We start from the raw sequence: 12879 nt of genomic DNA on the forward strand, positions 1-12879 counted from the left end.
ATCATTATAAATCTAGTCACAATTCGGCTTCTCCAGCGAATATCTCAGACTTGTACATCAGATAATTACGCCGAGGCAAATTTGACAAGTGGCTGGGACGAGAGCAAACCGCCATGCCTCAATCTCTACCCAATGTAGGCGACGTATTCCATTTTGTTGCTTCCAATGCAGGATCAAGTCGTCCATTGGATAAGTCGTCTCGTCGGTTTCTCGCTACTAGAGCGACAAAGGCCAAACGCCGAAGGGACGAAACACCGCTGAAGAATGAAACAAGCTCCACTCTTAAAAGATATTCTACAAAATTAGGACCTTACATGAGTAGTTGGCGAGTTAAAAACAACGGCCAAAACGACCAAGAGTCTTCTGCCTATATCACCGGAAGATCACCCCATGATAATCATTTAAATGTGGATGAAGCTACAGATAACAGGGCTACCATTCACTATCGCCCAGAATACTGCGGATTGAGCCTTCAAGTTTTACCGGCCCCAGACTACGGCGTAGAGCCTTGGGCAGCAAACTTGCTCAATTATTACTTCCATATGCTAGTAATGTGGCGATATCCGATGAAGTTCCGTCGCTTCTCCAGCCTCTTTTCTCCACCATATGCTGAGCACGAGACTTCGTACTCATTACGAGACCGATCCAACTTTTTTACTACCCTTGCTGTGGCATCTTCACATCTGCAAATGTATAAACGTGAAATGGGGTTTGATCCCTTCCGACTGGGTCTTCCCATCAATCGTCATGCTTACTACAGTGTTGTGAGCTTGAAAGCAATACGCCACGACGTGTGCAACTACGGCAAAATGAGCTTTGAAAATAAGTCAGCTTTAATTTGGGCTATTTGCAAACTAGCTCTGGCAGGTCTGTTTTGTAACGATTTCGCCGCCGCAAAAATACATCTGGCAGCGATCGCTAATATCATTCGTCAAGCGGGAGGAGAGTGGCCTAACATTGAGGATTATCAGAAACACCTATTGTTTATTGTCGACGTCAATACGGCAGCCATGTTTCTCGAAATGCCACTTTTCCCCGCGAGCTTCCAGCATCGCAGCTGTGACTTGATGGATTCTACATTAGCGTCGACATGTGATCAAACTACGAATAGCACAAGAGCAAGGGGATTCTCTGAAAACGGATTGGATTTGGCTAAGGGTCTACCTTTTCTGCAAGGTATAATATCTCGACTGGATCATACAATCACGTATCTCGAGTACTTGATGGGAACAGATGGATATGTGTCAAATCCGGAATATGTCGAATGGGTCACATATAATATCAATGCCATGGACCACGAAATACTAACAGAAATAGCCTCATTTTTCAAAACTTCATCTTCAACGCGAGAACGATTGTCACAAAACATTCAGGAAAGCTGTCTGGTCACTATCTTATGCCTCAATTTCACCATTGTGAAACCAGCATCATGCCATAGGGGCATAAAACTGGCCTCTTTCTTAATAAAAAGCCTCTCAAAGATAAAAGAATTGATATGCAACCCTACATATAGAGAGTTATACCTTTGGATGGCCTGTGTTGGGGTATGCGTTACACCATGCCGTATTCAGCAAGAAAGCTTGTTCAAACTGCTGATGGAACCAGCGATTTCTTTAAACTTCTCCTGCTGGACCGATGTTGTGCATGTTTTGAACAAATTTTTCTATATCGAGTTTATACATGGGCAGCGACTTAGTTCGCAGTTTGAAAAGAGAGACTTTTTCGCCCAAACGCAGACAAGGTTAACAACGATTTTTAGCTAAGAGATTCCGAGGTTTTTGAGGAATCTCAATGTAAGTGACCAGGAATGACGATAAATATTGTCAAAATGAAGATCAAACAAAGTAACTAGTGAACTTCTCAAAAATGTGATAAATATAAGCAGAATGTAAACTTGTTGGCAGCTGTCCATTTAGTCTTAAATATGGTGTCAACTGGTCGCTTATAGTTACGCCCATGACTCTGATAATTCCACTTTCAAAGAGTGGTGAAAGATTTCTTTTGGCTGAGCTCTTCTATAATTTATAGCAAGGATTTTAATCACCCTATACTTCTTATCATCTGGGATCTTTAGTCCTTTATTACTTATAGATCATAACAATAATCAAATTCGGCAAGATGTATAAAATAGTCAGCCAGTGACACTAAGACTCATTATGGTTCAATACTCCTATTGATAAGAGAAAAATAAATCCTACTTACAATCTTCGGCTGTCACGCGCATAACTTTTTCGGCTTATTAACAGAATACTAGAAGCTACTTTATTTATAGGCCCGGCATTCTAACATAACCTTACACAGCATATTAGGATCACATTTAGCTACCTTGATGAAGTCTTATAGGTTGAAATACTGTGCTTGATCAAAAACCTCCAAGTCTTCTATTTGTGCCTAGCGCGACCAGTGATATCTGGAGGTGCTTCGTCAATAATCTAGCTAGGTGAACGTCGATAACGGCTAATACATTTGCTCCGGTGTCGAGTAATGTTCTAGATGCGGTTGATAGTGAATTTGTTTGCCAGTCGAATTGGTTTGGTAAAAATATCCTTGTCATCGCCCAATGATCAACACCATTCTAATCTAAGAAGGAGTCTTTCCCTACGCCCCATCTTTTTCCTGGTCGACGGGAGCCTTTAACTCCCCAACGCTCCTGACAGCTACAACCGATTCTTGGGCAAAATACAGTCACGGTTAAGATGACCCTGTTGCTTGCAGTTGAAGCACAAACGCTCGTCCTGCAACTCCTCTGAAATTGGAATAAATAGCGACCGATAGTAACAAAGCTGGCAAGAACAATGAATGACTGGATGGTGATAACAGAATTTGGTAAATCGGAGATTTTTTGTTCAGAGAGCAGAGGTATATAGAGGCGGAAAATTAGACATGGCTTTTTCATTTGGAAGATACATGTTAGATCGATTCCAGTGAGAATGATGGAGCGCCTTGTAGACGTTTCAGACCTGGTGGTCGAAAACGCTCTAATACCTCACTCCGCTGGGCCTCAAATAGTGAGAACTTCAGCCGTTGCGTCGTAGGACACGAAGAAGGCCACGTGTAGAATTTTACAGTGTCGATGTTTGTAGCAACCTTCGCCTAATTGGACTGAACAAGCATACTAACTCGAGATAGGGCAATGGCAACGCCACAATCGAACATGCATGGTGTTCCATCTTCTTTACCGATACTTCACAATTGCCAATCGTCCGACAAAGGGCCACGGAGTACTTGAAGCGAGTAGAAACATTGCGGCGCCTAATGAAGGATGGGAAAGCAACCCATCAGCGGAACTGACGAGGAAGATGCGTCATTAGCTTTGTCTTCAGGTGGGCTGGTGAGTGCTTGGCATTACTGCCTGATTAGGATATACCCTGTTATAGTACACTGCAACACTTCAAAAATATAAAAGTACTTAAAAATAAACATCTCGAACAAAGGATGTTGTATACAGACGTTGGCTGTGGATGTTTTCTGAAACAAAGTCAGAGACGTACCTGAGATAACTTTTCTATACAAACTCAACATGGATTCTGAAAAAACCCGAACATTTCTACAGAACATATTTGAATCCACGGACTTTGATTTTACCACGTTTCGCGACTATCTTAGTGATGACCTCGTTTGGACCGCAACTGGCGACTCTCCTCTGTCCGGACGATACGAAGGAAAAGAGGCTTACTTGAGACAAGTTCTTGAGCCCCTGCATGAAAAGCTAGCCGTGCCTATTAAACCAATCCTACAGAGAATATTGGTAGATGGGCTCTGGGCTACTGTGCATTTCCGGTCAGAAAACGTTCGGGCGAAGAACGGAGCTGATTTCTCCATGGATTACTGCTGGATGATAAAAGTTCAAGGGGAGAAAAGTGTCGAGGTAGTCGGCTGGTACGATCAAAAGAAGATGTGGGATGTCTTTTCTTAGATGATTTTAATATCCTCCCTCAAGAATGACTACATGATGTCAGAGCAAAAATTGGATTTATCAGTCTTCTATGGATCGGGTGTGGAAAAAGAAAATCGATTGATGGGAAACTGATATCAGGTGGTCTTGGTGCGAACAGGGCAGAGACTGTGAAGTATTTTAAAGTTAGTCATCAGCAACGAGTGGTGTCAGCCGAGTCAGAAGCGGCTTCACATCACTTTCACCTTTATGCTACACATGAAACTAGGATGGATGGTAATGACAAATTGAATCGCGACGTCGTCTTGTTAAATCCGGCAATGTTACATATTCATAATACTTTGATTTGTATTCAGTACCGTAACTAGTAGTTTTGCCGGAGTTTGATGATAAAAAAGACTTTTTCAATGTTTTGGGAATCTGATTTTTGAAAAATAGCATCTTTACTAAGAGAAATCATGGAGTAGCAAATCATGTATGGTGAATTTATCAGACTCATGAATTGCAAAAAACTGCTCTAGGCGTCGTAATAATCGGCCTCTGCGATTTCTCGTTAAATAAGATCATCATCAGCTTGCTTATGTCTTTCAAGAGCCTTACCTTTGAAAGGTTTCTTTTGTTGAAAGTTGATTCTTCTACTTCCTAAAAACGCTCGGAGTCAATTGAATCTCATTGTGAAGCCAGAGATTAAACTGTCTCGCTAAAAGTATGAGGATACATAGTTCTTCTGAACAGATCACCTTGTCCAATATGTTTCATATGACTTAATGCTCTATAACTGCCAAATTTCCCTCTGACCAGCCATTTTCGATAACCAATTTCGACATTCTCCAAAGTCCGTCTTCTGCCCTACGCAATTCAACGTTGTACCGATTCCCCATTAACAAACGATTTTCCGTTTCTTCTGGTCGTGGACCGAGCGTAGGCGGATAATGCTGGGCCAAACCCACGCCAGTCATATAAGCTGTGTCCACCTGTATATGCACTCTCCAATTACCGACAAGATGATGCGAGTCCATTCGTCCTACGCCATTGAGAGATTGCGACACAATGGCATCACGCGTGGAGGTAACGCCAGACGTCAAGCCGATCTTCTGGATAGGCGTCAGGTCGAGAATGGCGTCTTCAGTCCATGCAGAGGATATTAATAGCTCGTTGCATTCGTCGAGCCCTTGAGTGAAGCGGAGGAATGTGTCGATGCAGGCTTCTCTATCCGAGAGGCCACTGAGGTGAATTGGAACTGCCATTGTTTTTGTTGCTGACTGTATTGCTTATTGAGAATTTTTATGTTGTTTCTATAAACTTACAAGTGCGATGTCTGTTTATTCTTATATGGCTTTCCACCTTTCTTCCGAATTCAGGTCTGAGCAACGTTAGGTGATAATAATAAAAAGCCCGGAAATTGTGAACTAAAGTCCGGGTTAAATCCGTTCTCATAAGTGAAAGGATAGTGACAAGGTAAAGGTTCTAATCAAGTTTTTCCAAGGAAGCTGGATGTGTACCATTATTACTGCTGGGTCTTTGCAACTCAGGTGGTGTTCCTAAAGAGGAAATACCCATATCGGGTAATTTTGCCAAGACTCAGACACTTCTTATTTGCGGAGGTGGGAATTGAAAAATTGAGTGGGAACGCGTATTGTATTGTATCCCTGTGTGTCTAATAGAATGAAAGTAACTAACATCTGTGTGTCATTGTTTGTACACAGTCGTTCGGAGGTTATGCTTAATTGGAGGACCTGCTGACCCAGAGGATAAGGACGAACAATCCGGTTCATACGGGATAAACCATTTTATTTACGTACAGCCGCAAAGGAAGTTCCGGAGGCCCTCTCTTTAGTGAGCCCAGTGCCATTGCGGTGTTACTGCAATATGTGGCCAGCGCTGACTCATTCCGTGATAACAAGCCACCAAGGAGGTTGAGTCAGAAGACTGTTGGGGTCTGGAAGAACTACGCGATTAGGAGGATTAGGAGGATGTTGTTCTAGTACTTAGGTCCAGTTCTTATATAATACTCCTAAATAGGGCTCACTAGGAGTGTCCTTGTATCTGAAACTATAGGGTGTGGTGGCCTACAAGCAAGCCCGCCGGATATGCCGCATAGAGGATATGTTCTCATCCCGTGCGTAGGATGGCTTGTGATTAAGATATGGCGTTACAATGTCTTCCCCTGCTTTCCCTTCTTSGAGCCGTAATCTGCATGGCTTTTAGGTCTCTTCATACTATCATACTACCCTGTTATCGAAGTAGATTAATATAGTAAGGGTATTTTAATTGACTGCTATTAATATGAGGTCGAGTAGATAGATCGGACATTGAGAGATAAAGTATATGGATTTAGATTCAATGTTGTGAATATGATATTTATAGAGGAGATCCAGTTTATAGTGATTGAATAGATGTGCCAGCACTGTAAAGGTATTTATTATACTTAATGAGTAAATTAGCGTGTTTGTCTTTAGATTATTGAGTATATCTGTGAGCTAATATAAGGCTCGCTAATCTGATTATAGAGCTTAGAGTCGTGCTCAGTTTTACTTAGGGAGTAGAAATGGCGAGGGGATGAACACTAAAATGGAATAGGAAAGCTGCTGGGCGTCAGAAAAAATCAAGTACGTAGGTGACTATACGAACTTGATTTTCCCTGCCAGATGGAGTTTTCCTTTTCGGCTGCCGCCGCTTTTGTGAGGGCTCTCATGGTCCGGCTCACTGAGTAAATTTCAGTCCGGGGTCACGCTCACTGAGCCCTTGAGCGTCATCATGTGACAAATATTAGGGACCGCGTTGTAGCTTAGATAAACAGGGGTAGGATTTCTAAAATTATAAAGTTATTCTTTACTATATCAGTCTCAGTTTCACGTTCTGAAGCTGAACAAAAACTGCTCCCAACGTTTCTTAGTAAGATCAGTGCAGCTCTCAGCTCCACGTTGAACCTCAAATATGTCATAGATATAGCATTTGCGCAAGCGATGTGAAGATTAGCCAGACATTATTGACCTTATTTCCCTATACAATGGAGGGCTATCGGTTTGCAAATGGGATGAAATGTTCAGAGTCTGCTATAATTTCCTGGGCAGCTTTCCGAACACTGGCAAGCGAGTCAAGCATCCCCTCAACGAAGGGGATTCGCACAGACTCTTTGGATACCAGATCCATGACATCAATGACACTTTGCTTGCGCTCGAGCGACCGGCCGAATGTATCAGGCGCTCTGGAGAAGGCTTTGCGATACCTATAGCATTTTGACTGCAAATTCTCCTCTCGATGGGTCCAAAGTGGCGAAGGTTTTCCCCTGAATCTGATCTTCAAACGCGACAACAATGCCATGGCCTTTGGTAGTAAAGTCGATTTCGCCCATGCTGGCCATAGATTTCGAGCGACGAATGACAGAGGTTCCACAGGGTACAAAGTGCTTTGGCCGCGCTGCAAGTTGGAAATACGTGAGCATCCCTAATGAATATACCGCTAGATAGGCGAAGAGATTTTGCGACCTTACACGCTGCCAGTTAAACCAGAGATCGGGTACAACGGAATTCTTAAGGCCGTAACAAATGGGTAACACGGCGTGAGCGACGTAATGTTGGGTTTCCAGCCCTTACAAAAGTCCCCTCCGCTATCGAGGCCTTCGGAGCTCAAGGTTAAGATGACTCTAGGTCAAGACTACTTAAATGACCAATGGAAGCCGCATATCGATACTCAACGGGAACTAGTGGTTCATTTGACATTAGGTTGGCGCTAGTAAGCGAGCAAACCAATCAAGAAGGCACAGCGGATTTATGCGATCTCGGCTCATAGCCACTTGCAAGAGGGAATGCGGGACTGGCAATGCCTGAATAGTTACATGCATCTTGGTGTTATTTCATAAAATTTGTAGATATTTGGCGTTAGGAGATATTATGCTTAACCCCGAGTAAATTTCTAATCACTTTCGCAAAAGTCCCTGTGGCTTAAATATAAATAGGAGCCGAGAACCCACGAAAATACTGATTCATACTTTCTCCAGCAAGCGAAATATCTACACATCTTGTTCGACTTCCTCGCCGAATTGGTCATATTCTCAACAATACTCTATCTCATTTTCATTGACATCATGTCTCCGGCACCACTCTCCGAGACTATTGTCCTCATCACGGGTGCAAATCAAGGCCTCGGATATGAATGCGTGAAGAAGCTTGCTCTAGAGCAGCCCAACTACCGAATTATTATCGGCTCSCGKGATTTATCTAAAGGACAAGCCGCAGCTTCTAGTGTGACGAAGGTGGCCAAAAATACGAGCATTGAAGCTGTGCAACTAGACGTTACATCTGACGAGTCAATCAACGCCGCTGTCAGCTATGTCGAAAATAAGTACGAACGACTGGACGTTCTTTTTAATAATGCTGGAATCATGTTTGTGAACGAATCTTCTCCACGTGTTGAGTTTCGCACAATATTAGAAACGAACACCATTGGTGCGGCGTGTGTCACGGAGGCGTTCGTTCCCCTTCTGAGCAAAGCTGCTTGTCCGCGACTTCTTTTTATGTCTTCCGGAATGGGATCAATGACTCTGACAACGCTACCGTGTTCACCTTTCTACGGTTATGATTTCAAAGCCTATTCTACTTCTAAGGCGGGAGTGAACATGATCGGCCTAATGTATGCTAAGCAGCTGAGAAAGTCTGGCTTCAAAGTGAACCTGGTTGATCCAGGATTCCGACAGACAAACCTCAATGGATTCCACAGCGAAGGTGGGGATCCAGCTGCTGGAGCCACGGAAGCGTGCCGCCTGATTGCCGACGCGTCTGTAGACGGACAACACGGAAGCTTTTCGGCCACCGAGGGACTTGTCCCATGGTGAGAGCTTCCCAAGTGAGCTATATCGCGTTGCTTGAGAACCAAAATGGAAGGATATATTCTGAGAATTAGCTTACTTTTGAATCCTTAACAGGGTCTGAAATACAGTTATTCCAACCAAGATTTTGAACCCTAGATAATCGACTCTCTATCCTTGAAGTCTTTTTTGCTTTCAAATTGTACAAGAATAAAATGGCGGTATTTAGGGGCCCTAGCCTTCAAATTTAGAATAGGGACAGAACAGCCAGCTTCTGAACGGCGAGGAGGTATGGCGTTTGAAGCCCATAAGCTCAATACCTTGTAGTGGTGAATCATGACGGTGCATATATCCAGCCGCAAGTTGCACGTTAGCTAGTGGACTGCATACTACTCAAAGTCTTGAAAAGCCCGAGACATAACACTAGCACTACTGATAACAATCTTTTTGAATCTGGCAATTTGCATGGGAGACCGTCTCAATGAATCATTTGGATAAGATCATGAAATCGAATTGGGCACCATGTACCCTCCAGAGATTGCATTTACAACGCGTGCATTTATACTCAGCTTGCTCATTAGTAGGTTCACGAGAAGGAAGTGGCCGAGAAAGTTCGTGGCAAAGTAGAAACTATTTAGCGGGTGATATCTGATTCTCATGGTACCACACGCTGAATAATTTCTTGTTAATTCCAAGGCATGTTCAATGAACTGGCCAGACTATGAGAGAGGCTAAAATAGAAAATAGCCGCTGCAACCTAAGGAGGAAAAGTATTAAGAACATCCGATATTTAGCTGGCCGTCTGCCTTGGTAGCATCTGCTGTATGCCCTCGAATCTCCGCGGTGTACTCAAGCGGGACAAAACCAGCGCAATCTCGTCAATTGGGTACTGTCGATCGGATATCCCCGATCCGTTGAAATGGTAGCTGAGGATTCTCTGACCAAACAATACGTGTGGACTTGGACCAGACCGTTGCTGTTGGATTTCATCACAAATTGCTAGAAGAATGCAGCCAATAAGGACGACGACAACATTATTATCGCGTGTATCACCTAAGAGCCGTAGTGCTTTCGTGTAATGGACAAGAAACATGATATTTCTCTGGCCATGGTCGAGAAATGGTACTGTCCCGAGTGTTGAGGTAGCGATCACCAGGTGTTTAATGCTTTCGTGAGTACTACAAGTTGCTGGAACTATCGCGTCCCAGAATTTGTTCGTTCCAAGAGAGGACAGAATGGGTGCGAATATCTCGCAGTAGAATTGAAATGAAGCTCTGGATTTTTGTTCACATTCTGGTCGAGCTTGCCCGGTCGCAATCACGGAATACTGTATCGGAGATGGCTGCATAGTACTGGTGTAACCATCGCACCGGCGACCTGTTGAGGAGCAACGTTTGCAGGAAGGCTTAGTCTCGTCACATTTGACACGACGGATTCTAGATGGCATGAGTAGATGCACAAGAAAAGGGGCTCAAAACGCCATTACCGGCAAGTGATGCATCCAGTACGGCTGCGTTGGTGGCGGACAAGACGATGAGGAGCGGTGGAGAAAGACATGCAGTAGTAACTAGCTTCCAAAGATATCGCAAACTGTTTAGAGCGGGCGGTTTGGGCCGGTCAGCATTCCGGAACTTGCCTGAAGGTTAATGAGAACCAGCAAAGTGCCAGGTTTACAGATTATTCTCCTTGTATTTCCCCAAAATGCCAAGACCTTTTCTCCATCACGTTCCGGTTCCTCTCGGTAACACTGAAATAGCGCTGAGAAGCAACCAAAATACGAAGTTGAAACAGTCACACAATGGACGTCTGGGAAAATGCCGACCAAAGTGGTAATGGAATTTGTGCCCGCCTCGGAATGAGCCTGATGTTCAATCCATCTCATCGCTATGGGCAAATATGATGGCGTGCTAGTGACCTCGTTTCAATCACAGCTTGTTCTCCAAACCTCCATAATGCCAAGACTTGGTTGACCCGTATGTAAAGATAAAACCAGGGCGGTGAAACCTCTTATTGTATAAGGGACCCAGATTGACATTTCATTCTTTTTTCCCCTTTTCAGCAAACGCAGAATACTAGAAATCAAGATATTGTTGAGGTCACTATTTCACACGATTCCACACGATTCGTTATCGAAAATGAACCCCCTACGAGATGCAGGTGTGCCTGGTCACGTCCTTCAACTTCTGGATCGCCTGCACGCAGCATCTACTGCACAAGAGTCTGAATTGGACATCACCGCATTTGCATCCGATGCTATACACGACGCTACACGCGACGCATTCATTGCTCTAGACAAAGAGAAGTGTCAATTTGTCTACCAATTAGCGCGGGCAATTAACGCCAGATGTGTCGTGGAAGCCGGCACTAGCTTTGGGGTTAGCACTATATATCTCAGTCTAGCCGTCAATGCGAATTTGCAAGCTTCTGGTGGCAAGGGCGTCGTGATAGCGACAGAGCATGAGCCAGCCAAAGCTGCGCAAGCTCGTAAATACTGGGCGGAGGCTGGAGCGTCAGTAGCGCAAAACATCGACCTCCGAGAAGGCGATTTGCTACAGACGCTGAGGGAAAATGTCCCCAAGATAGATCTACTTCTTCTAGATAGTAAGTCCTTTCTCGCATTTCATTTGGTTCTTTCTATTTTTTTCCCCTTTTTTCTTTTTTTTTTTTGGCTGACTTTCTAGTCTGGGCTCCAATAACCCTTCCGACCCTTAGGCTGCTTCAGCCTTGCCTCCGTCATGGTGCAGTGGTCATAATTGACAATACGATAAGCTCGGCAACTCGCTACAAGGACCTCTTGGAGTATCTCCGAAAGGAAGGGAGTGGTTTTCTAAATCTGACAATACCCTATTCCAAAGGACTAGAGATGTGCATATACCTTCCATGATTTGATAACCTAAGTCACAACATTCGCACTTCACAATCCACATTCATAGATTGGAGTTTTTCTACGTTTGGCCATTTCAATAACTTTTGATCAACATTTCCTATCATTTCCTGCGCGTAGAATGCTGTTTTTGTATGCTATGAATATGGCTAAGTTCATATCCAATCCGTAGCCTTTAATCAGCTGGTTGATCGATAGTTCGTGTGTGTTGGAGGGCTCTGAGACCTTTTTCTGACAAGTGGTTCGATGAAAGAAGCCTGCGCTACCAGGGAGGGTAGGGGTCTTTAAAATGAATTTTGAGATTCAGCAGCACCTCAGTTGTGCTATGCAGAGCAACGCTAGTTGCACTGAAGCTATTTTAATAGTGTTCGGCTTAAATATCTTCGTTCGTGCCCTGGGACAGGCCATGAGGAAATCGTTGTTATCAATATGGTTGATCCCTAGGCGGGTCTTCGATTCCACCAATTCGCCGTACGAACGCCTCAGAACCGCCAAACAACTCACGTCACGCGGTTGAAGGAGGTGTGACGGTTGCGGAGGCTTACAAATTGGAACGGTACCACCTTCAGCGTAAAGCTTGTCGAATTGAGGTGTCAAATGGCTACCATGTCAGCTGAGAAAAAGAAACCGATACCCATCTTGGAAGCGTGATATGTCCGGAATTAGCACCTTTTGAAGCTAGCGTAGGCAGTTTCATCTGAAGATATATCCATTTGGGCTATTACCTAGCATCTAAATCTTTGGAAGTTCTTCGGCCCACCCTAAATTCAAGGATTTGTACTTAAAGATAATGCAAGGCGCAAGCGCATATTCAGAGGCGCTGATACATTTGATCACAATCACCCATTCACGATTTCCAGTCTATAAAATTGCACGCTTCCCGTAGTGATCAGCACATGTAATTATTTTCGCAGTCACAGTAAGACCCATTGCAATGCCTGTCTCGCCAAAGGTGTGTATATCACTAGTAGTGATACCATATTGAAGCACGGTCTTTTGGATAAGATCAAACTACGCTTTGATGACCTTCAGATCTCCGTTCTTGGCGGGCTCGTAGTTATATGGCTTGTTATTGGTGACCTCAAGCAGTCAAGATGGGAAATGTATGTCTAATTTGGCCGCAACGGGTCACCTGTCGCTGAGGTCTTACGCGTAAACGCGTTAGACCGTAGCGTCAGCGAGGGCCCCGTCCGCGCTCCCTTACAGGGAGGCAAGTGTCTTTGTATTGTAATGGCACTATGAATCTATGTACATAGGCAAGTCTTGACTGCGTGAGAGATGACGAGCAACCTG

The 12879-nt window shown here is 44.1% G+C and overlaps 2 protein-coding genes across 2 annotated transcripts; both read left to right on the forward strand.

Moving 5' to 3' along the window:
- Positions 1-7982: 7982 nt before the first annotated feature.
- On the forward strand, positions 7983-8729 carry BHQ10_010258 (uncharacterized protein; the record flags this gene model as incomplete). Its single annotated transcript, XM_040872868.1, has 1 exon — positions 7983-8729. One exon carries the CDS (start codon positions 7983-7985, stop codon positions 8727-8729), a length of 747 nt encoding a protein of 248 aa, XP_040738760.1.
- A 2108-nt stretch (positions 8730-10837) lies between these two features.
- Positions 10838-12203, forward strand: BHQ10_010259 (uncharacterized protein; the record flags this gene model as incomplete). Its single annotated transcript, XM_040872869.1, has 2 exons — positions 10838-11303; positions 12031-12203. 2 exons carry the CDS (start codon positions 10838-10840, stop codon positions 12201-12203), a joined length of 639 nt encoding a protein of 212 aa, XP_040738761.1.
- Positions 12204-12879: the final 676 nt, after the last annotated feature.

The sequence above is a fragment of the Talaromyces amestolkiae genome (genome assembly GCF_001896365.1).
Source record: "Talaromyces amestolkiae strain CIB chromosome Unknown scaffold31.1, whole genome shotgun sequence".
Lineage (NCBI taxonomy): Eukaryota > Fungi > Ascomycota > Eurotiomycetes > Eurotiales > Trichocomaceae > Talaromyces > Talaromyces amestolkiae.